Source organism: Heteronotia binoei, chromosome 7 (genome assembly GCF_032191835.1).
Source record: "Heteronotia binoei isolate CCM8104 ecotype False Entrance Well chromosome 7, APGP_CSIRO_Hbin_v1, whole genome shotgun sequence".
In the NCBI taxonomy this organism is placed as follows: Eukaryota; Metazoa; Chordata; class Lepidosauria; order Squamata; family Gekkonidae; genus Heteronotia; species Heteronotia binoei.
In genome coordinates, this window is record NC_083229.1 from 131,678,028 (window position 1) to 131,701,453 (window position 23,426).

General features: G+C 44.8%; 1 protein-coding gene across 4 annotated transcripts in view; it reads left to right on the plus strand.

Moving 5' to 3' along the window:
- LOC132575496 (cadherin-18) overlaps nt 1–23,426 on the plus strand; it is a 435,072-nt gene that overhangs the window by 315,530 nt on the left and 96,116 nt on the right. For 3 of the 4 annotated variants that reach the window (XM_060244301.1, XM_060244302.1, XM_060244303.1), the window contains 2 exons: nt 9,257–9,444; nt 20,835–21,088. In XM_060244301.1, the coding sequence (XP_060100284.1) occupies nt 9,257–9,444; nt 20,835–21,088 (442 nt within the window). Of the gene's footprint in view, nt 1–9,256; nt 9,445–20,834; nt 21,089–23,426 lie in introns of those variants that run through there. The other variant, XM_060244304.1, reaches the window with a different exon arrangement.

The window sequence follows — 23,426 nt, forward strand, 5'->3', positions numbered from 1 at the left end:
ACAGCTTCTTTGCTGGGGTTGCCAGACCCCCTGGGGAGGGGGACCCTAACATCCTCTTGCCGATTAGCTGGCCAGTGGGGGGAACTTACCCTGAAGAGGGAGACTTAGCCAACATATAGCAATGTGTCTCCATCACTGCCCATGTGACCCAGAAGTGATGCTGTTACATCAGGGCAACATTCTGGTATTTGGGCAAAAACTCTGTAGTAGAAGCCAAACTACTGCAATGCCCTCTACATGGGGCTGCCCTTGTACCGAACACGGAGACTCCAGGTAGTCCAGAACGCGGCGGCCAGACTGTTGGAGGGACTACCACGGTGGGAGCCTGCACGGCCTGGGCTGCGTAACCTGCACTGGCTGCCGGTTGTCTACCGTGTTCGCTATAAGGTGCTGGTTATTACCTTTAAAGCCCTATATGGCCGAGGACCTGCCTACCTAAAGGACCGCCTCTCCCCATATGTACCCCGGAGAGCACTGAGGTCTGGTTCCCAGAATTTATTAACAATCCCTGGGCCAAAAGAAGTTAGGCTGAAGGCCACTAGGGAGCAGGCCTTCTCGGTGATAGCCCCTCGCTGGTGGAATGACCTTCCAGAGATGGTGCGAGCCCTGCGGGACCTGAACCAATTCCGCAGGGCTTGCAAAACATTTCTTTTTCAGTTGGCATTTGAGACATCTTGTGGTATTTGAGACAGAACCTGATAACGAACGAACAGATATTTAGCCATCTCATATACATCAGGACTATATTATTTTAGCACCTATTTTATATGTTTTATGTATTTTAAATAACTTATTTGTAATTAATGTTTAAATTGCTATGTTTTATGTGAATCATGGGACTCCCATGCCTGTTATATTGTTTAATGTGAATCATGGGACCCCATGTCTGTTAGCCGCCCTGAGCCCGCCTGGCGGGGAGGGCGGGATATAAAAATAAATTATTATTATTATTATTATTATTATTATTATTATTATTATTATTATTATTATTATTATTACGTGCTCTCTTGAATGCAGTTGAAGGCACCCTCTGCGTCCACTTTGGTGAGCCATTTGAGAGCACTGAACGTACCACAGAGAAAGCCCTTGAGCTCACTGTTGTCATATGGACTGTCCTAAGAGACAGCACACCTCAAAATACAGAGCACACACATGTGGGAAGACATTCTGGGAAAACACCAGGTGTAGAGAGAAGGGGAGGGCATTCTGGAGCCAAGGGGGTCATTGTAAAAAAAGACCTTCAGATTCAGGGAGCACAGAAAGTGGTGCTACTTTTGGCTGTATGTCACATGAAACGGTTAAAAAGCATATTTTTTAATCAATGTGGCATGCATTCATTAATGAGAATATTTGCAAATTCTAGAGGAATGCAGCCAGCATTCCAAAGCCTGATTTACTTTTTTCCTTCAAGTAAACATAATTCTCAGGCATGGGCATGCTTTTAATAAGCATGGTCTTAAGTGATAGCTGTTCAGTTAAATGCTTGGCTGAACTGAAGCTCAAAAGAATAAGTGGTGTACTTTTTATGAAGATGTGCTGTATTCTTTATGCATGGCAAGGAAGTCTATTTCCTGCTTTAAGTGCCCAGCTAACCACAAACTTAACTGTGTAGTCATAACTGGAGCCTCTATAATTATTTTTTTTATGGGAGCAGTTGCTGAATGAATGTTATGTGATCGTAATGAGAAGACAGGCAGTCTGTGAAATTGAGAAGGAGAGAAACGCCATTAGGGGAGAGTCTCGTTGTCTTAAGATGCAATCTACACTCTGGAAATGCAAAACATGCCTGTAGAACTCATAAGCAGTCCCGGCGCTGGCGCAAGGCTGGTGCCCCAGGCCAGACACCCCCCCTCCCACTACCCCTCGCTTTTTTGGTGAGGGTGAGCTTGGTGGCAGCTGCTGCAGGGCTTCTGGCATCAGTGTGCACCCACGCACGCGTGCTTTCACTCTGCCCCTCGCATCTTTGCTTGGAAGCACAGATGTAAGGGACAGAGCAACAGTGAGCGGCGCCCGCACACGGAGGCTAGAAGCCCCACGGTAGCTGCTGAGCTCGCTGTTTCCCTTGCTGAGGAAGCGAGGGTGGGTGGGAGCACCTAAACCGCCCCCTCCCCCCAGAGCCATGCTTCAGGCAGCCACCTCATGCTGCCTAATGGACGTCCCAGCTCTGCTCATAAGGTTGAATCCAACCAGCTTTACCACTGTTGAAAAACAAAAGAAAGCACCAGGTCCTGTTAGACCACCAAAAAGTCTATGCGGATGACCATGAGACCTGCCAGGACAAAAGCAGTAGGGAGGTCAACATCTGTACTAAAGAGCGAAGTAGACGAGATTGACTGAAAAGGTGGGCTAGATCTAGTGGGGGGTCAGCATCTGTACTAAGGAGGGAAGTAGACGAGATTGACTGAAAAGGTTGACTAGATCCAGTGCGGGGTCAGCATCTGTACTAAGGAGGGAAGTAGACGAGATTGACTGAAAAGATGGACTAGATCCAGTGGGGGGGTCAGCATCTGTACTAAGGAGGGAAGTAGACGAGATTGACTGAAAAGGTGGACTAGATCCAGTGGGGAGTCAGCATCTGTACTAAGGAGGGAAGTAGACGAGATTGACTGAAAAGGTGGACTAAATCCAGTGGGGGGTCAGCATCTGTACTAAGGAGGGAAGTAGACGAGATTGACTAAAAAGGTGGACTAGATCCAGTGGGCGGTCAGCATCTGTACTAAGGAGGGAAGTAGATGAGATTGACTGAAAAGGTGGACTAGATCCAGTGGGGGGTAAGCATCTGTACTAAGGAGGGAAGTAGACGAGATTGAATGAAAAGGTGGACTAGATCCAGTGGGGGGGTCAGCATCTGTACTAAGGAGGGAAGTAGAGATTGACTGAAAAGGTGGACTAGATCCAGTGGGGGTCAGCATCTGTACTAAGGAGGGAAGTAGACGAGATTGACTGAAAAGGTGGACTAGATCCAGTGGGGGGTCAGCATCTGTACTAAGGAGGGAAGTAGACGAGATTGACTGAAAAGATGGACTAGATCCAGTGAAGGAGGGGTCAGCATCTGTACTAAGGAGGGAAGTAGACGAGATTGACTGAAAAGGTGGACTAGATCCAGTGGGGGTTCAGCATCTGTACTAAGGAGGGAAGTAGATGAGATTGACTGAAAAGGTGGACTAAATCCAGTGGGGGGTCAGCATCTGTACTAAGGAGGGAAGTAGATGAGATTGACTAAAAAGGTGGACTAGATCCAGTGGGCGGTCAGCATCTGTACTAAGGAGGGAAGTAGACGAGATTGACTGAAAAGGTGGACTAGATCCAGTGGGGGGGTCGGCATCTGTACTAAGGAGGGAAGTAGACGAGATTGACTGAAAAGGTGGACTAGATCCAGTGGGGGGTCAGCATCTGTACTAAGGAGGGAAGTAGACGAGATTGACTGAAAAGATGGACTAGATCCAGTGGGGGAGGGGTCAGCATCTGTACTAAGGAGGGAAGTAGACGAGATTGACTGAAAAGGTGGACTAGATCCAGTGGGGGGTCAGCATCTGTACTAAGGAGGGAAGTAGACGAGATTGACTGAAAAGGTTGACTAGATCCAGTGGGGAGTCAGCATCTGTACTAAGGAGGGAAGTAGACGAGATTGACTGAAAAGGTGGACTAAATCCAGTGGGGTTCAGCATCTGTACTAAGGAGGGAAGTAGACGAGATTGACTGAAAAGGTGGACTAGATCCAGTGGGGGGTCAGCATCTGTACTAAGGAGGGAAGTAGACGAGATTGAATGAAAAGGTGGACTAGATCCAATGGGGGGGGGTCAGCATCTGTACTAAGGAGGGAAGTAGACGAGATTGACTGAAAAGGTGGACTAGATCCAGCTCATATATCTTATTTTTTGCCATCAAGTCACATCTGACTTATGGCAACCTCGTAGGGTTTTCAAGGCAAGAGACATTCAGAGGTGGTTGGATTGCACGTGCCTGCCTCTGCATCACACTCCTGGGATTCCTTGGTGGTCTCTGTTTGAAATACTAGCCAGAGCTGACACGGCTTAGCTTCTGAGATCTGACAAGATCAGGCTCTCCAGGTCAGAGCGCTGTATATACTAGGATGGCAAAATGAGCAGTCATTGGGTCAGAAAGCCCACTCACTGCCTTTCTGTAACCTCAGAAAGCAGCCTGGACCAGGGGTGGCCAGACTGCCGCTCAGGAGCCAAATGTAGCTCTTTCACATGTATTGCTGAGGAGAAACTTAATGCAGTCTTACTCTCAAGCAAATGTGCGTAACACCAAGACCTCAGTCAGCCTCTGAGTGCTGACCCATAGGTGGGTGACTATTCCTGCTGTGTGTGAAGTGGGGAAGGAGGGGGGAATAGGCAGATTTGCAAGCTCTTCTCCACCACCACAGAGGTCCCTGAAGGCCTAGAGAGGGGAAAGACAGCAAAAGAGCCAAGGCAGAAAAGTAAAGGCACCAAATTTTCAGTAAAGCATCTAGTGCCTCTCTCCAAAATACCCCCCAAGTTTCAAAGCGATTGTACCAGGGGGTGCAATTCTATCAGCCCCCAAAGAAGGTGCCCCCTATCCATTATTTCCTATGGAAGGAAGGCATTTAAAAAGGTGTGCGGTCCCTTTAAATGTGATGGCCAGAACTCCCTTGGAGTTCAATTATGCTTGTCACACCCTTGTTCCTGGCTCCACCCCCGAAGTCCCCAGATATTTCTTGAATTGGACTTGGCAACCCTAGGTGCAGGTGCCTAGAATGTTATGCTTATTCCAGACAATACCTGTTCTGACGTTCCATTCAAAGAGTGGTGGAAGGATATAGCAAGATCTCTGTGGCAAGGGATAAAAACATGTGCTAAATACGAATATTAGAAGACTCAAAGGAAAGAGGTAGATACATTTGAAGAATTAAATTAACCAGAAAGTCAGAGGCCTTTCTCTTTGCATATTATCCAGTAGTATCCTCCTTATTCTCAAACAATAGGAACCCTTTGTGGTAAGTCCAGTCTTTCATTCTTAATCTTGATGCTGGGGGGGGCTATTATTAAATAAGAGATGTGGAATGGTATAGTATAGCTGTAGCTAAGCGGGATTAGTACACGGCTGGGAGACCACCAAGGAAGACTTTGCGGAGGCAGGCAGTGACAAATCACCTCTGCTTTATCACTTGCCTTGTGGGGTCACCATAAGTCAGCTATGACGTGACAGCCCTTTCCACACACATGGTTAAGCAGCAACAGAGACCACAGGCAAGAGAAACCAAACCCTTCCCACTCCTTGCCTCGTTGCTTTCTCCCAGCCTGGCCCACTTCCAGTATCAGAAGGATGTGTGTGAGCAAAGGCATGGGGGAAGAGGCAAGATTTAGCTCCCTTTCCCCCATACACACTGGTGTTCTTTACGTTCAACCCATGTGGGGATTATTGTACAAATGAACCAGGGGCTCTGCTCAGCATACCTGTGAGGGCTCTTTGTTAATTAAACTATGAAAAAAGTGCCTGTCTTTCCCACCCCCCACCCCCCATCAGGCCATTGGAATCATCACTTTTTTGAGGGAAGTAACTCCACCCCAGTGCCTTGGTCCTGATGTGAAGCACCAAACACACACACACACCACTGTTTTTAAGATAAATAATCCCCCCTCCCGCACCTGAATGTCAGTCATCTGCTGCCATGTCTTAAATACTGAGTGTGCAGGGCAGTGAGTAAGATGAGAGCTACAGATTAGGCAAGGGCAGGCCTGTAACTCTTGTGGTCCCATATTGCCCAGGCCCCTCTTGGAAAGCCCCCGGCCCCACCACCTACAGCGGCCACCGTGTCCTGCTTGCCACTGTCCCAGCCTGCTCTTGGAAGCTCCCAGTTGCCTTTGCAGTCCTGGTGGCAGCAGTGGGGTGTGCCTGCAGGCTGGCCAGGGGAGCCACCAGGCAGGGGCAACTTCAGGTGGACTCTGCTGCTGCTGTGGGCGGTGAGGCAGGCAGGTGGGCGGTTGCGCTGGGACAGTCCCGGGGAGTGGCAGCAGCACCTGGCCTTAGGGTGGGCGATTGCATCACTGGTTAGCTGACAGGGGTGTCCCGAGAGCATTCATCCGGAGGCACCGCCAGGGGCAAAGCAGCCCAGCACTGTCCACTTGCTGGAGGGGGGAGGGGGGGAGAGGAACAAGGCAAGGAGCATGTGCAGAGCCGGGGGAGGCCCAGCAGCAGCAGAAAACGGCCCCCTCTTCGGCACAGGCATTCAGAGCTGGCAGCCAAAGCACCATCTGGTTCTCCCGGGGGGGGGGGGGAAGGAGGGATTACCTGAGGTATTTTTATTTTATTTTCTATTTTTGGAAAGTCATTTTGGGCCCCACAGTCCCCAACGCTTTCCCCAGTGCCTCTCCACTTAAAATTTCCTAGCTATGGGCCTGGGCAAGGGGGCCACGGCTGGGTGGTAGAGCATCTGGTTGGCATGCAGAAGGTCCTAGGTTAAGTGGGTGATGGCCTCAGAGCCTGAAGACACTCAGACACTGCCAGTCTGAGTAGGCAATACTGACCTTGATGGATCAAGGCTGTGAATCAGTTTTGTATCTTCCTTTGGACAGCCTAGCAGAGTTGGGACAAATAAAATGCGAGAGATCCTTGAGGAAGGTCATTTTCAAACGTCAGAGTGCACCTCCCTGACAAGCTGTGTTCAGTCATCTCCTCTTTACTGTTTACTGTTATTTGTGCAGTGTTTCCTTTTGAAAACAAAATTTTAAGATCATCTTATGATCAATTGGTCTGTGAGCATCAATAAATAATGATGAAGATAATCTTAGAATTGCCTCTCAATTTCTCCAGGCTGCCGAAGTGACCTGGGGAGCGTTCTCTTGGCTGAAGAGTGAAAGTCACTGCAGCCTTCATTGGGGTCTTCCACAGTTGTGGCGAAGCTTTTATTTCCTTTCTACACTGTGCACAAAGGTTCATTTGAGTAATAATCTGATTGTGATGTAAAGCTTTAAGTAGGGAAGCTTCTCACAGTTGCAAGGCGCATAAATGTGGGAGGAGGAAAACCCATTTTAAGCTTTTAAAACTGTTTCGCTTTAGCTCGGGGAAATTTACAGCCCGCATTTCCCTGGCTGTTCGGGAGCAGAGAAAGAAGAGAGAGCACAAAAGGGTTATATTTTTCTCCTGGGCAGTGAGAGATACATGTCTGTTATCGCTCTGACTGTCAAGCTGTGATGTGCTTCGTGGCAATTTAGAGCCTCCATTGCCAGACTTTAATCAATTGGCCCAATGACTATTATGACAGTGGGTCTTCTGATTCCCCACCCCGTCTGATTGGCACTGGATGTGCCAGGCTCCAACCTGAACTATGGCCATATATAAATGTCATTCCGAATCTGAAGATGACCCTGACAGGCTGGAAAACTGGGCTAAAACCAATAAAATGAATTTTAACAGGGATAAATGTAAAGTTCTGCATTTAGGTAGGAAAAATCCAATGCATGGTTATAGGATGGGGGAGACTTGTCTTAGCAGTAGTATGTGTGAAAAGGATCTAGGGGTCTTAGTGGATCATACGCTGAACATGAGTCAACAGTGTGATGCAGTGGCTAAAAAGGCAAGTTAGTTAGTACCATAACCTTGAAATTTATCCAGTACTCAACTGGTAACTAATGCAGCTGGCAAAACACTGGCTGCACAGACAACCTAGTCAACAGGCACACCACTGCATTTTAAAATCATTTCTAGAAATGTATATTTGCCACCACTGTGGTTATAATTTTGTATTGTATGTGTTTCTCTCTCTTTTCTCAATTTTACTTAGTTGTTGGATTTTAAGGTTTTTTTCCCTTTTCTTTCTGTGCGTGTTTGCAAGAAAAAAAATAAAATGGGGAGAAAATTTATGGAAATGGCTATCAGATTGTTTTCTTTAAACTGCTAATGTTAATTCCATTACTACATAATCTAAGCAAAGGTTTTTTTTAAGATGGCAAGCAATATGAATCTGATGTCTGTTTTTCAAACATGCATAATTCAGGACAGCCAGAAACCTTTATGTGACTTCTAATTCACTTATGAAGTTTTCAGCCAGAAGCTATTGTAAACACCAGTAGTTTAGATGGCTTTCAGAAAGACAGGAAGGCCCATCAGGTGGCACTTAGCCATGATAATAAAACAGAATCTTAATGATTAAATAATAATAATAAAAGGCATTGAACATTAGCTGTTGAAGACAAAAAGGCAGCTGGGGGGTAGGTGTCTGTAAATCTTGTGATGGGACTTCCCAGATGTATCTGGCCAGACAGCCAGAGACTAGGCTAGATAGCCTGATGTAACAGAATTCTTTTTTGTTTGTTTGTTTATGTTCAATTTCTATTCCACCCTCCCCACAAGAAAGCTCAGGGCAGATCACAAGAAGGTTCTAAAACATTAATAAATAGTTAAAACAGTTTAAAACCACATTTTTTAAAAAAAGGCACAGGTTGCACTATTGACTTCTGTGCCTAGTTTCCAAGCTGGTGCCACTGAGTCTCGGAGGTCTCTTAAATCTGGGCCACGCAGAGATGGTAAGCTTCAGCAGGGGAGGCTGGGTTTTTATTGGTAATAAGTCCCACAGGGCCCTGCTTTCAGATGGGAGCTTGTTCCGCCAGCATGGAAAACGGAGAGGGGTTACATTCCCCGAATGTTTCCTGCATGGATGCAGCAATGCATCTCTGTCTAACCACTGGGAGGGGGGAAGGGTGGGTGGTTGACAGGGCAGGGCGGCTAGAGCGGCAGGCAGGGGAGTGGCGGGGGGAGGATAAAGCACTGCCAACCCCCACCATATGAGCTGGACAGACAAGGAGCTGCTGCCCCCGCAGCTTGAGGTGGGGGGGGGGGACTGACATGACCATCACATGCCAACAGCACTTCAGCTGGGCAGGTTGCTAGTAAGCGGCTGCCCTGCCAGCCAAGGGGGACAGAAGAGGTTTGTGTGGCTAGTAGGAGGATGAGGTGACAGAGGGGTCAGTTTGAGGGGGAAAAGGAGCAGCAGGAAGGCCAAGGGAAAGATGGCAACCAGGATTGGGGTATGGGGAGGAAAAGAAATAGAGTGTGGGAGGGGAAAAGGTAGCACTGGGAGTAGAGAAAGCTGACTGAAGGTGGGTGTCAGAAGCCAGAGGACAAAGAAGGGACTAATGCAGGAATTTTCCTGACAGTTTCTCATGGGCCCCCACTTCTTTGGTAAGTTATACTGAACTCATGACTCATGTTTGACTCTGAAATTCTCCCACAGTAGAAGAATGAGAAACATTTCTTTGATTATATTTTCCAGAACATTATCAGTTGTATGTTCCTGAGTCGGCACAAGTTGGCTCGGCAGTGGGCAAAATCAAGGCCAACGACGCAGACGCTGGGTCGAATGCAGATATGAAATACACAATTATAAATGGGGATGGCTCTGGAGTCTTTGCCATATCAACTGACAAGGAAACACGAGAAGGAATTATCTCCCTGAAGAAGGTAAGCACAAAAGAGCAAGGAATAAGGAATGCTGAGCCTTCCACACCACTTTACCTCCCAGTGGTTTCTTTTCCCAAACCCTTCCCCCCCCCCCCCTTCAACTGACTTCTGGTACCAGAAGTGCCTCAACTAGGAGAAAAGCACTCGGAAAAAGAAACTGCTGGGAAGTAAGCCTTGGGTTCTTTGCTCCGCACCTGCAGGGCTTTTTTGTTTTTTGAAGTGCTTTTAAGCCCTTCATTCTACATGACTGGAGCAGTTTCATGTGCTATCACACATTTCAGTTTCAATCTTACATTTTTTTCAAGTGCCGCTAAATTTGGTGAACATTTTTTAATCAGCAGGCACAGAACATGCTTTCAAATCACCACCATAAAGTACCATATTTGAATAATGTCGTACCATAATGGCACAGTAGCTGCAGAAACAAGGAATTGCACCAGCACCCTACTTTTCAGGGAACTTTGGGCTTTTCCATGTTCACGTGTGTTCCTGTTGCTTCAGGGCAGGGGTCTGTTCTGCAAAAGTTTTGCTCCCTCTAGTGGTCAATTTGATATTACATTGCTTTGCATCCAGCATAAAAACCTGTGGGTTAAATCTGCAGGGCAATATGCCAGACATAAAGTGATGTAATATTGAATCAACCACTAGAGGAATCAAAGCATGTGTGGAATAGAATGTGAAATAACCCTGCCAGTTGAAATGATTCTCATACACAGTTTGGGCTCATTTTAAAAAAAAAATCCACTGAACCTCCCCTATGAGAGAAAGAAGAGGTTTTCTGGCATGATTGACTTCTACCTGGACAGTTAGATAGATGCTACATGCAAAAGTGCTTCACATAGAGAAAGATACCCAAACGGTTCTCTGCTTCAATGAATTAAATACTATCTGAACCTAATATGTCAAAAACGGGTAGAGACCCACTCCCCAAAACGTATATTCTGTTCCCTGTTCTGACTCATACAGAAACTTTAGTTCTTTGTGGGATAAAATTTGAGAGCCCCGCCTTCCTGAAAGCAACAGTTCTATTACTTTTCTCTGTTGCTAAATAATTATAGTTCCTTATGCATTGATTTAAATGTGCTAAATTGCACTGTCCATTTGTACTGTTGCTGGTGTTTGGTAGATGTAGCAACAACTTCGGAATCGTTATGTTTCCAAACCATGTGAATCTTCGTGTCAGAAATCTCTCCTGTAGTAAGGAGAACTTGGAGTAATTCTGCACATTGATTGAAGACTGGAACTTCTTATGTATCCAGGGTCAGAACATCAAAAATCTCACTTGGGTCACTAGATCAGCTGAAATAGTGCTATTTTCTTTCTTTTTTTAAGCCTGAGGAGAAAATGGAAGTCTAGTATTGAGGAAAATGTAGCCCACTCTACAAACAGTTGTGCTAATGCTACCAATTGTTCCTGCGCTATAAAGTGGGGAATGAATGATCATTTTCCCACCTTCTTTTATCCTCACAACCAAGCACACACAACTTGTTCTTCTATCACCACACAAAATACCAGGTGAGGTAAATCACTTAAACACTTTAACACAAAAGTGTGGATGGTTGTGTTGGGCTGATATTACTGTTTGGTTAAGCAAAAAATAAGCACTTCAGCAAGGTTTCAACTGGCATCTTGAGTATATAGAACTGACTTGAAAGGGAAGTGTCAAAGTTCTCCAAGAGAAGGGATACAGTGATCATGGGAGATTTCAATTAGCCAGACATCTGTTGGAAGTCCAACTCTGCTAAAAATGAAAAGTCAGATTCCTGACTTGTCTTGCTGACAACTTCCTTTTCCAGAAAGTGAAGAAGGAAACAAGGGGATCTGCTATCTTAGATTTGATTCTCACCAACAAGGAAGAATTGATTGAAGAAGTGGAAATAGTGGGCACCCTGGGCAGTAGTGACCATGTGATTTTGGAATTTACAGTCTTAGGGAAGGGAAAAGCTATACGTAGGGGTTATTGTAGGGGTTATTGTCTTATTGTATGCTGCATGGTCCAGAATTGATCAAGATAGGTGTAAGGTCACACCTACTCTGCACACTTAACTCTTGGCACATAGGCTCTGGCCTTACACCTATCTTGATCAATTCTGGACCATGCGGCATACAATAAGACACTGGATGCAATATGTATGCCTTTGATTAAGACATAAGGCTGCAGAATAAGAGGCCTCAAGAATATCTCTAAGTCTTTGTCACTTCATTAAATTTCCTTGTGGTCCAGCATTGGTCTATTGTTTTATTCTATTCTGTATTATGAGCCAATATGTGTACTTCCCTTTCTGACCTCTACAGAAGACCAGTCTAGGTCGAAACGCGCCAGGTCTAGTTGAGCGGGTTCCCATTGTGGTTTTATGGTTGTACATAGGATAGAGGCTTGTGATGGGCCCTTAAATGGTTTTAGCTTTCTACAATAAATACATGTATGTTGGTTTATGATTTATTTTACACTTTGTTTTTAATGTTTGGCCCTTTAATTGCATGTTATTTTCAGTGTCACTTCCACAGACTGGCTAGAAAGTTTCATTTTTAATTAAAGGAATATATAAGTACAATGAACTTGTATCCTTTTTCTAAAAAAAATAACATCAAAAAGATAAAATATACCAATACTGGTTATCCAGATCTGCTGTCCAGACTGGTGAAAATGACTGAAAGGGTGAAAGGACTCTGTTCTGGATAGGCTGATTCAGAATTTGTTATTCAGTTCCTTTCCTTGCCTGTGAATCTTAGGAAACTACCAGTATTGTTCTTTGAGTGATTCCCAACAAAGCATGCCCCAAATAGCAAGAATGACTTGTTCTTAACATTGAACAAATCATAACTTTCCTTCTTTCTGAAGAACTGAAGCAGGAGACACTTTTTTGTTGGTTGTTTTTTTAACTGTCAACGAATTTCCTTCTCGGGGCCTTTTTCCTGCCGAGCCGATCTGAGGCAGAGGTGAGGGCTCCCAGAGACTGCATTTGCTGAGGACTCTTCCCAATTAACCCCAGGCTCTGTGATAAGTTTCTATTGATTTTACATCAGTATTAATGCTCTTGAATAGTTCGGGGACATTTGTGGTCATCAGGCAAATTTGTCCAAAGCTTCTGTTCCACTTGACCTGGGTTGCTTCTTAGATACTCCCTCTTCTTCATAAGTACTCCTCCTCTTAGGTACTCTTCTCAGGTGCTCCCTCTTCTTTTCTCTCCATTCCTCAGTTTTGTTCCATATTTAGAGTTCCAGATTCCAGCTTGTGGGATGGGGCTGCCCAGTGATGGGGAAGACAATAGGCCACTATTATTATTCATGTACAGATGGGAAATTGAGGCACAGAGATTTGTCAAAGCCACTTGGTTGTAATTTAGGCTTCCCAGGTGCAAGGACAAAAGTTGGCTACTCAGCACCACTTATTGTTTATTAAAAACATATGTATACGTAAACATGTGTAGATTGCCAGCAAATTTAAGATGGCTATAAACAAATAAAGAGGGATGTGTGTTTTGGATATAGCTGGTTCTAGTATTGACTCAAAATACCTTACTGGTATTTTCTGAAAATATTTGGCGTTTTCTGGGATACTAGGAAATGGGTCCAGAAAAGTCCTGGAAATATTTGGGAGTTACTGAGAATATCAGAAGCCAGTGTTTTAACAACCAGGATTGTTTTTTTTTTTTTTTTTTGGGGGGGGGGGGAGGTGGGGGTTCTGATCTCTCTTGTCCCCATCTTCTTTCCTTGCCTTGGTTTCATTTTGCTAGGTTGATTTGGCTTAGATTCTCAGCTTTGAAATTCATTCTTTGGGGTTACAACATTGTGTCCTTAGAGTGAGTTGGTTTGTATTGGGTTTGTGTTTTCTTTATTTTGACATTGCCATGGATTCTCAAGTTATACATTGACTCTGAATCTCTAATGTTACATTTGTCAGGATGGGAGCAATGTTGCTACTTGGTTTTGCTTGGACGATGTTCTGGTTTGACATTGCTGTGGATTCTCAGGGTGTACATTTGTTGCACTGGTTTATCACATACCCATGCTTTTGCTGGGATTCCTTGTTTCTGGATTGGTCCTTTGGGCTTGTTGGTTCTATCTGCTTTGAGAGGCTTTTTTTGCCAGGGGTTGCTTCAGTGTTTGGTTTAGGGTTGTCAGGTCCAACTCAGGAAATACCTGGGGACTTTGCGAGTGGAACCAGGAGATTTTCCCATTCAATAAATAAATAAAACACAGTTCCCCTGAATACAGTCTTCATTTCCTCATCCCCCCTCTCCTTTTGCCTACCCTGGAAGCTGCACTTCTACTAAATGAAAGTGAAATTTGTCATACCCCCACAAGTTCCCTTGTCAGGCTTTGGAAGCATTTCCAAATATGGCTTTATTAAGGCACACACACACTCACAATGCAGCCAAAGGAAACACATTTTGCAAGCCCGCACTTTTGTGATCTCACTGGGGCAATGTTATTAATCACTTTGCTCACAGAGTTGCTGAATGTAACAACCTGCTATATTTTAACCAGCTTCTTCAGACTAGCAAGTGAATTCAAAACAGAGGGGCTGTACTCTCTGCTTTTTCACACACTCACCGGGAAGAGTCATGTGTCTCCTGCTTGCCCCACTCCATGCAGCTTTCCTCCTGCTGAGATTTAAAGGCACACACATCTTCTAAAAAACAAGCAGTTGCAAGCTGTTTCTAAACTTGCCCAGATTTTAAAGGAACATCATGGCTGTTGGGGCAGGGCTTTCCCCTGCTGACCAGCTGGCTGGTGGCAGGGAGGAGCCTGCAAAACTGGGGGATCCCCCCACTGGGACCAGAGGACTGGCAAGCCTAGTTTGGTTACTCTTTGCCTAGGCAAAGCTTGGCATTCCTACTCATGCAGGAAACAGTGGAGGATGGCTGGGGGCACCTTGTTTAGGGGCCCATATTAAGACAGGCACCGGCAGCTCTGCTGCAATTTTGACACAGTTTGCTTAAGGAACAGACCTTCCTGCCTTCTGTAAAGATTCACCACAGAGAATAATGGGGCCAAAGAAGAAGAGAAGGAAATTGGATTTAGCCCCTTTCCAGTGCCTTGCTGTCTTTGGATTTTTCCAGACGCTGCAGGGTTTTTTTTTTTTTTTTGGTTTTTTTTGGGGGGGGGGGTTCTGACATAAGGAATGTTTTTTTTTTTCCCCTGACATAAGGAATAGGGAAGGGATTGTTATTAATTGTTATTTATTGTTGATCCGGTTTATTGTTTTATCTTGCTGGTTTTATGATGTAAGTCACCCTGAATCCATTTTAGGGGTAGGGCAGGGTATAAATTGAATAAATAAAATGAATTAAATTTATACCCCGCCCCTCACTTGGAGTCTCAGAGCAAATTACAGTCTCCTTTCCCTTCCCCTCCCCACAACAGACGCCCTGTGAGGTAGGCAGTGCTGAAAGAGCTCTGAGACAACTGCCTTTGAGAGAACAGCTCTGAGAGAACTGGAACTGACCCAAGGTCACATCAGCAGCTTCATGTGGAGGAGGAGTGGGGAATCAAACCTGGTTCTTCAGGTTAGAGCCAGTTTGGTGTAGTGGTTAAGTGTGCGGACTCTTATCTGGGAGAACCGGGTTTGATTCCCCACTCCTCCACTTGCACCTGCTGGCATGGCCTTGGGTCAGCCATAGCTTTGACAGAGGTTGTCCTTGAAAGGGCAGCTGCTGTGAGAGCCCTCTCCAGCCCCACCCACCTCACAGGGTGTCTGTTGTGGGGGAGGAAGGTAAAGGAGATTGTGAGCCGCTCTGAGACTCTTCGGAGTGGAGGGCGGGATATAAATCCAATATCTTCTTCTTCTTCATCTCTTAACCACTACATCAAACGTCAGAATCCTGAAATTGGTATTTGGAACCCTGATAACTGGAATTATTTTTTGACTCCCTGATGTCCAGATCCAAAGATACCATTTTTTTCAAGCTGCACATTTTTCAAAATCCCACACTATAAATCCCATGTTGTAAGACTATCATGATAATACGAAAATCCTTCTACCTTCTGACATCTTCACACTTCCATGACACCAAATTTCAGTTGCATTGTCTGCACAAACTGCTCTTTTCAAGCAAGGCAGTATGTCCTGCTCTCTTCTCTTTGCCCTGAGTCTTGTTCTGTAACTGCCCAAACTGCAGGAGAGATGGGTTTGTTGGTCCCTGCTTCTATTTCCCTATCTCTTTAGGTCTACCTCAACCAGCATATTCAGAATCTTTCACAAGCTGCAGGCAGGCTTCCATCATGGAGAGGGGCAAATATAGCCTAAGGTCGAATTTCTGCTTGTATTCTCCCATCTCTGCCTTTGGTCCAATCAGGGATTCTCACTGGTCTGATCCAACAAGGCTGTTATGTTCTTATGAAGGCCTCAGCCTCTATGCCCTGTTGTTGGCCCTCCAGAGGAAATGATTGGCTAATGTGTGAGACAGGATGCTGGACTAAATGGAGTAATCCTGCAGGATTTATGAAGGCCTTGGCCTCTTTGCCATGTTGTTGGCCATCCGGAGGGACTGATTGGCTTCTGTGTGAGACTGGATGCTCTACTAGGTAGACTATTCATCTGATCCAGCTCTTCTGATGTTCTTATGAACATCTATATGCCCTGTTGTTGGTTGTCCAGAAGAACTGGCTGGCCACTGTGTGAGGCAGGATGCTAGACTAGATGGATAGGTCTTTCCTATCAAGCAGGACTCTTTGTCTAGTCGGCTGACTCAATAACGAGGCCTTGTTGATACAAAGTTTCTAGTTTATTGATATCATTGTTCTCGACTACAAGGAAATTGAAAGACTGAGGATCATACAGTAAAGTGTAATCATATAAGGTATACTTCAAAGGGATTCTTTAGGGAGGGGGTGCTATGCAGGGCACATTCACACATTGATGTTACAAATTCGTTCTCAGGCCTGTTGTGGCCTTGGGCATATCGTCCCCCCCCCCCCCCCCCGGTGCCCAGCCTGAGAAGGCACCATAATCTCTTTCACATATTCCCATTTCAAAGCAAAACTACATAACAAAGGGAGGGAGGGGGGAAAGGAGAGTTCGAGCTAGCAGCATTGGTATACAGTGTGGCTTTTACCCAGAATGCTCCCCCCCTGAACCAAAGATGACATACAGGCTTGACCAGAGTTGAAGCAGACTTGACACTCTTCTTATATTCTTATGAATAGAACTCTCATGAAGTGGTTCAGAAACACCGTAAATAGATCAAGGATCCTGCTTGATAGGAAAGTGGATAAGCTCTTCTGGCTGGCTGTCTCTAACAGGCACACTCATCTTGATTCCCCTCACTGCCAATCCCATCTCCCTTTGCAAGGGAAAATGAAACATAACCAAGAGGTAGCACAGTAATTTCTAACCATTCCTGAGTGACAGGAATAATTCTTTCCCAGATGCACAAAATGCTTATCGTACTTATAAATACTGGATGTTTTGGGGAGTCCAATTTCACTTACTACATTTCTGGCTGCACATCACTAAAAATAGTTATTTTTGTCTTCCCAGCTGTAGACCTAAGAGATTTGACAGTTCAAGAGTAATTTGCTTTTAAATATATTGAAATGAAGTAGTATTGCTGGTTGAGCCAGTGTTAAATAGAAGCTCCAGGAGTCTTTTCCATTTTTCAGATAAGGGCTTTTTAAACTGTCTCATTTTGTCTCAGAATAAATATGTTCATTTATTGGATCCAGTCCATTGGCAGACACAATAAGAGTAATAATTGAGAACAGACACACAAATACACACACCAGTTACATTGATTAAATCTTCCATATCACACCATAACCCTAAGCATATGAGCCCCAGCATAACCCCATATGAGCCCCAGAGAGCGCTGAGGTCAGCTGGAAAAAACCAGCTGAATATCCCTGGGCCAAGGGAGGCCAGATTGAAGGCCACCCGGGATCGGGCCTTCTCTATTGCTGCTCCACTGCTGTGGAATCAACTCCCGGAGGAGGTACGGGCCCTACGATGCATAGATCAATTCCGTAGGGCCTGTAAGACCCACCTCTTCAAAATAGCCTTCAACTAACGACAAGCCAGGAAGTGCCGTTGAAAATGCTTTTACTTACTGAATTCTATTGAAGATCTAATGTTATAGCACTTTATTGTTAATGTTAATTTTAATAATCTGTAATCTGTTTTAACTATGATTTTATAAGTATAATTGTTGTGTAATATATTTTATGTTGTGAGCCGCCCTGAGCCTGCCTTGGCGGGGAGGGCGGGATAGAAATAAAAAGTTATTATTATTATTATTATTATTATTATTAAGCAACCAAATTTCCAGGAAATCCCTATGCTTAGATTTCAGGTATGAATGCAATTCTAGAACTGAGGGGCATCCACCAAGAACAATGCTATATACCCTTCTAATCTTAATTTGCTGTACAGATAGTAATCAAAGAGTACATAAAGTTGAACACATGAAGTTGCCTTATACTGAATCAGACCCTTGCTCCATCAAGGTCAGTGTTGTCTACTCATACTGGCATGGGCTCTCCAGGGTCTTTCACATCACCTCCTGCCTGGTCCTTTTATAACTGGATCGCCAGGGATTAAACCTGGAGCCTTCTTCATGATGAGCAGATGCTCTCCCAGTGAGCCTTAAATTGTGAAGATGCATATGGTGGCCTTCTTGAACCATCAGGTTCTTTGTAAGACATTAACCATGCCTTGGTCAAAACCAAGAACTCAAGAATATGCATATGTACAGTTTTATTCAAAAGTGACCATTCCACTACAAACTACTATAACCAATAACCTCTACTGTTCCTTAATTTCAGTTTACATTCAGTTGCTTTATCTGTGAGCCAGGGCCTAACGTCTTGGCATTTTCCAGCTCTCCCATTGGCTGTAGTGCTTACCACATCAGCCATTGGTCATTGAACTTCTAGCCCCAGGACATTGGGTTACTGGGGAAACTGCTAGGCAGTAGCTGTTGCTAGGCAACCAGGTTTTCTTCTGTCAGTAAAATACAACCAACCTTGGTTCTCTCACTAAAAGGTGGGGGGAGGCCCTTCCTAGGCCTCTTTTGCCCTTTAAGGGAGAACTCATTGGGGCAGTCATCACTAAGTTTGCCAGTTCCAGGTTGGTGGGAAATTCCTGGAGATTTTGTGGTGGAGTTTGAGGAGGGCGCAGGGTTTGGGAAGGGGAGAGGTCTCAGCTGAATAGAATGCCACAGTGTGTACCCTCCAAAGCAGTTATTTTTTCTGGGGGGAAAGGTCTAGTGTCTGGAGTTCAGTTGTGATACCAGGAGATCTTCAGGCTCCACCTGGAGGTTGGCTACCCTAGGCCTGGCTGCTTGCTTCTGTTCAGCAGCAGCCCCCCCCCCCCATAACAGCCAGTGTGGCATAGGAGTTAGCTGTTCAAAGCAGGGTCTGCCAGCCCCAGGTTCTTGCTGACTGGGTGATTTCAGACCAGCCAGACTTTCAGCCTAATGTACCTGTTGTGCAGATAAAAAGGAGGGCAAGAAAATGATGTAATCTGCTTTGGTCCCACCCCGCTGTGGAGAAAGGCTGTCCTTTTCCTAGGTAGAGGCTGTAGGGTGGGGAGTGGCAATTGAATGCTGAAGTCAGAGGGGCAGATAAAGAGAAGGAGATAGGGTTGCCAACTCCAGAGTGGAAAATCCCTAGGGATTTGAGGGGTGGAGCCTAGAGAGAGTGGGGTTTGAGGAGGGGTGGGATGAGACAAGTACAATGCCATAGACTCCACCCTCCAGACCAGACATTTTCTCCTGGGGAACCATTGTTACCAATCTCCAGGTGTGAGCTGGAGAACACTCAGAATTATAGCTGCTCTCCAGATGGCAGAGATGACTTCCCTTGGAGTAAATGTCTGCTTTGAAGGTGCACTCTGTCATTATACCCTGGTGAGGTTGCTTCCCTCCTGCTTTGGTCCATACTGTGATTTTGGACCGCTCACAGACTTACAGTCTAACCTACCCCACAGGGTTATTGTGCAGATCAAAAGGGGGAGAGGAGAATGATGTGAGCTGCTTTGGTTCACACTGTGGAGAAAGACTGTACTTTTCCTAGATAAAGGCTGAAGGGAGGGAAGAGAGGATGGAAAGCTAAAGTCAGATCAATTCCCCTACAGATAACAGCCACCTTGGGTGGGTAGGAAGACGCCAAGGTTGGGGGGAGTGAATGCTTTCAGTTGGGTAGGTGGGCAGGAAGTCAGCAAGAATGGGGGGGGGCACCACTCACAGCCTCTTTATAGAGCCCATTGTATTTTCCATCACAATGGGCCTTATTCATAGTTTTACCATAAATGCAGCCAGTTCATTGATTCTAAGAGTCATATACAGTTTCAAACAAAGGAGGCAGGAAAGTAGTGGGGAGTCTTGCTATAACCCAACTTAGAGGGTTGCTGTGAGAATAAAGGGGGAGGCACATTCATCATCTCGACTCCTTGCAGCCGCGTCCTTCATGGGGTGGGACCTTCATATGGATCACAGGTGTTGGATTATGAGCCCAAGAAGAGCTGCTGTTGTTGCTATTATGTTGAAAAGACAGGGTTTAGAGTGACCGTCATGTAAATCCTACATAACAATCTCCAAGGGACAATTTCTGCGGGTTTATTTTTGGGTTGTTTTTTTTTTTTTAGGGGGGGGGGGTTAAGACTGTAATATTGAAATATGGCCCCGGGTGCTATCTGCTGGCTTCATTGGGAAAGAAAGATGCTTTTCTATCAGATACAGACAGTTATTCCTGACTATAACATTGAGGCTAAAACACTTTAATGCAATTCACATCAGACTGCTCTCAGTAATGATCTAGAAGGGCCAACTAGTACAAAGCACTACAGGCTGCCTTCCAAATGGGGTGGGGGATTGAGAGCATGCTGCATCATGGTCTCCTGGCTGCTTTGTCTCCCTGTTTTCTCCTGAGCTCAGTTCAAGTCACCAGGGACAACCTACAGGACTCTAAATGGCCTTTACCCAGCATGTCTGAAAAACGTACTCCATTCTTACATGCCATTATGGGTTTTAACCTTGAGCAGGAATTGCCTTAAACGACATCTGTGAATCAAGGACGGAATGCAAGGGTGCCAGACGGGTATTCTTGATGCTTCTCTCAGCTCTGGAATTCCTTTTCCCTAGAGATTTGCCCAAACTTGAGTCCATAGGGGGTGGGAGTCTCCTGAAAGACTCTTTCTCCCTTGACTTTAAGCGGCTTTTGGTGGCCAGGGATAGGATGGGTTAGGTCCACAGCGCTATCAAGAATGGCCTGTGGGAGAGCCTGACACACAGGCTCTGCAGACTGTATAATGAGAACAACACTGCCAGTAGCAAGCCCACCTCATATAAGGTGGAGAAATAATGCAAATAAGGTGGGGAAATAATGCATTTTTAGATCACTAAGCCCAGACGCACAATAGTAATACTAAATTTCTTTTCTTCCCACAGCCACTCAACTATGAAAAAAAGAAATCCTATACTCTTAATATAGAAGGAGCAAATACCCACCTCGATTTCCGCTTCTCACACTTAGGACCTTTTAAAGATGTAACTATGTTGAAGATTAGTGTTGGCGATGTGGATGAGCCACCAGTGTTCACTTTGCCTTCCTATGTCATGGACGTTTATGAGAATGCCAAGATTGGGACCATTGTGGGCACCGTAACAGCACAAGATCCAGACAGTACTAACAACATAGTAAGGTATGGGTGCACTGAGAAATCTTCATTTTACCTCCTCAGATACCTAACAGCCCCTCACCTTATGAGGCCATTTGTTTCAGCTCGCCTTCATGCCATCCCCTCCAAAGTATTACAGGGCAGATTTAATCATATTCCATATTCAGATCATCTCTGCTCTTGCAGTCAGAGTAAAATTGACACTCTGTCTCACAAATTATTGGAATGTTGTCTTTTGTACTGTTTATAGGAACCATTGGATCTCACTGCTTTTAATACACTCCTTGTTTAATAAACTTCATGGGGATAGCGTTTCCTCTCTAATGCTTGACAGAGACCCGAACACAGCCTACTCGGTTGCTAAATTTCTGTCTAGCATACTTTGCTTTAATAAAGAACATATTATTCTTTTAGTCCTTGCTCAAGATTATCTGATCATAGGAGCTAAGGAAAGGAAAGGAAAATCATCACTGGGCTGGAAGAACAAGGGAAGTGGGAGCAAAAAAGGAAAGGACCAGATTTGTGTTCTGTAAATATTTGTGTTTTAAAATATGAGAAAATTTGGTGCGAATGCCAATTATTGCTGTTGAAGCTTTTGTTAGAGTTGGGCTATAAGAGTCAGCTTTTCATTTTCATTCACGTTCACAAGAAGGTACGGTTCAAAAACATAAGGTCAAAAGTCTTTTTTTTAAAAATAATCCATAGAATGAATGGGCCTTCGCCACCCCAGTAAATATTAGCGATAAATGTCAAATAGGAAAAGCATTCACTATTTCATATCACCAATTAAAAGGATAGTAGGTAGTGAGATGTTTGCTTGAACCTCTAGAGACCTTCTACATCAGAGCAGGTGTTTTCGGATTATAGTGGTCTGTCTCAGCATGGTGTGGTCTGTCTCAGCATGGTGTGGCTTCATATAGTTTGTTATGGAGGAGGGAGAATAAGAATACACCCACCCTGCAGCACACAGCTTTTTAACATTTTTTTTAATTAGGTATTATTACCATCAATACCTATTTCTTAATAATATGTCCAGAGAGAGCTAAAATTGTAAAGCTGTTTTCTTGGTGTGTTTTTCTCTTAACATTCTCTGGAACACCATTGACATGGTGAGCAAACAGCTGGAATAAACAGGAGCCATTCAGTCCTGTGGAAGGATACAGCTGTGTATCCCATGTGACCTTTGGAGTGGGGGCTCAAACTTCTCCTTGTCCCAGGAGTGGAACAGGTTTTGCTCCTCTTTGAAATCGTGTTTCCAGTTGTACCCAGTTTCCTTTGCCCATTACTCTCATTTCAGTAGAGGAGCCGAGCATATCTATATGGGGAGGGATGGTAGGTCAGTGGTAGAGCATCTGCTTGGTAAGCAGAAGGTCCCAGGTTCAATCCCTGGCATCTCCAAAAAAGGGTCCAGACAAGTAGGCGTGAAAAACCTCAGCTTGAGACCATGGAGAGCCGCTGCTAGTCTGAGTAGACAATACTGACTTCGATGGACCCAGGGTCTGATTCAGTAGAAGGCAGCTTCATATGTTCAAATGATGAGTATCAGTGGAGAGGGTAGGGTCAACATTGGGTGACTCGTGCCCAACAATTTGCGCTGAAGTGTACGATAGATAAAATGTGCCATATCCAAATACGGACACTGACAGTTTAGACCAAAACACTAAGGATAAGGTGGCAGCCAGATGCCACAAAGCACTGAAATAACATCAGTGTTACAAAAGTCTGACTGGTGGAGTTACTTAACATATCAAACATTTAAAATATTAAGCTTCCACCTCTGTGTCTTTGCCTTTGCACACAGGGAAATATAGTCCTTCCCCTGTTTAGATCAAGCCCCGCTTTGTGTCGTTTGTGGAGTAGGAGTTGTTGGTTGTTTTTCAAGTTGAAAATTGTGTTTGTTTATTACTGAGAATGAAGTAGAAAGCGGGAAGGGAAGATCTTTCTTTGAAAATGTGTTGCTGTTTTTAAAAGTGAGAGGTAAACAATCCCCCAGATAGGGTTAGAGAAAACGTTTTTAGCAAAAAGACAGTAAATCCTATATGGGTGTGTGTTGCAAGAGACTAATCATTTTTATTACGTAATATGTTCCTTTTATTTATTTCCGTATTGATTTATTCATACCATGCTTTTCACCCCAGTGGGGACCCAAAGCAACCCACATTGTCCTTCTCTCCTCCAACTGGTCCTCAAAACAGCCCAGCAAGGTAAGTTAGGCTGAGAATATGGGCCTGCCCCAAGGTCACCCAGCAAACTTCCATGTCAGAGTGGAGAATTCGGACCTTGGCTTTTGTGTTGGAATTCACCAGATTTGTTGTCTAACCAAAGCCCAAATAGAGAGATAACCGGGTAACAAGTTTAATGA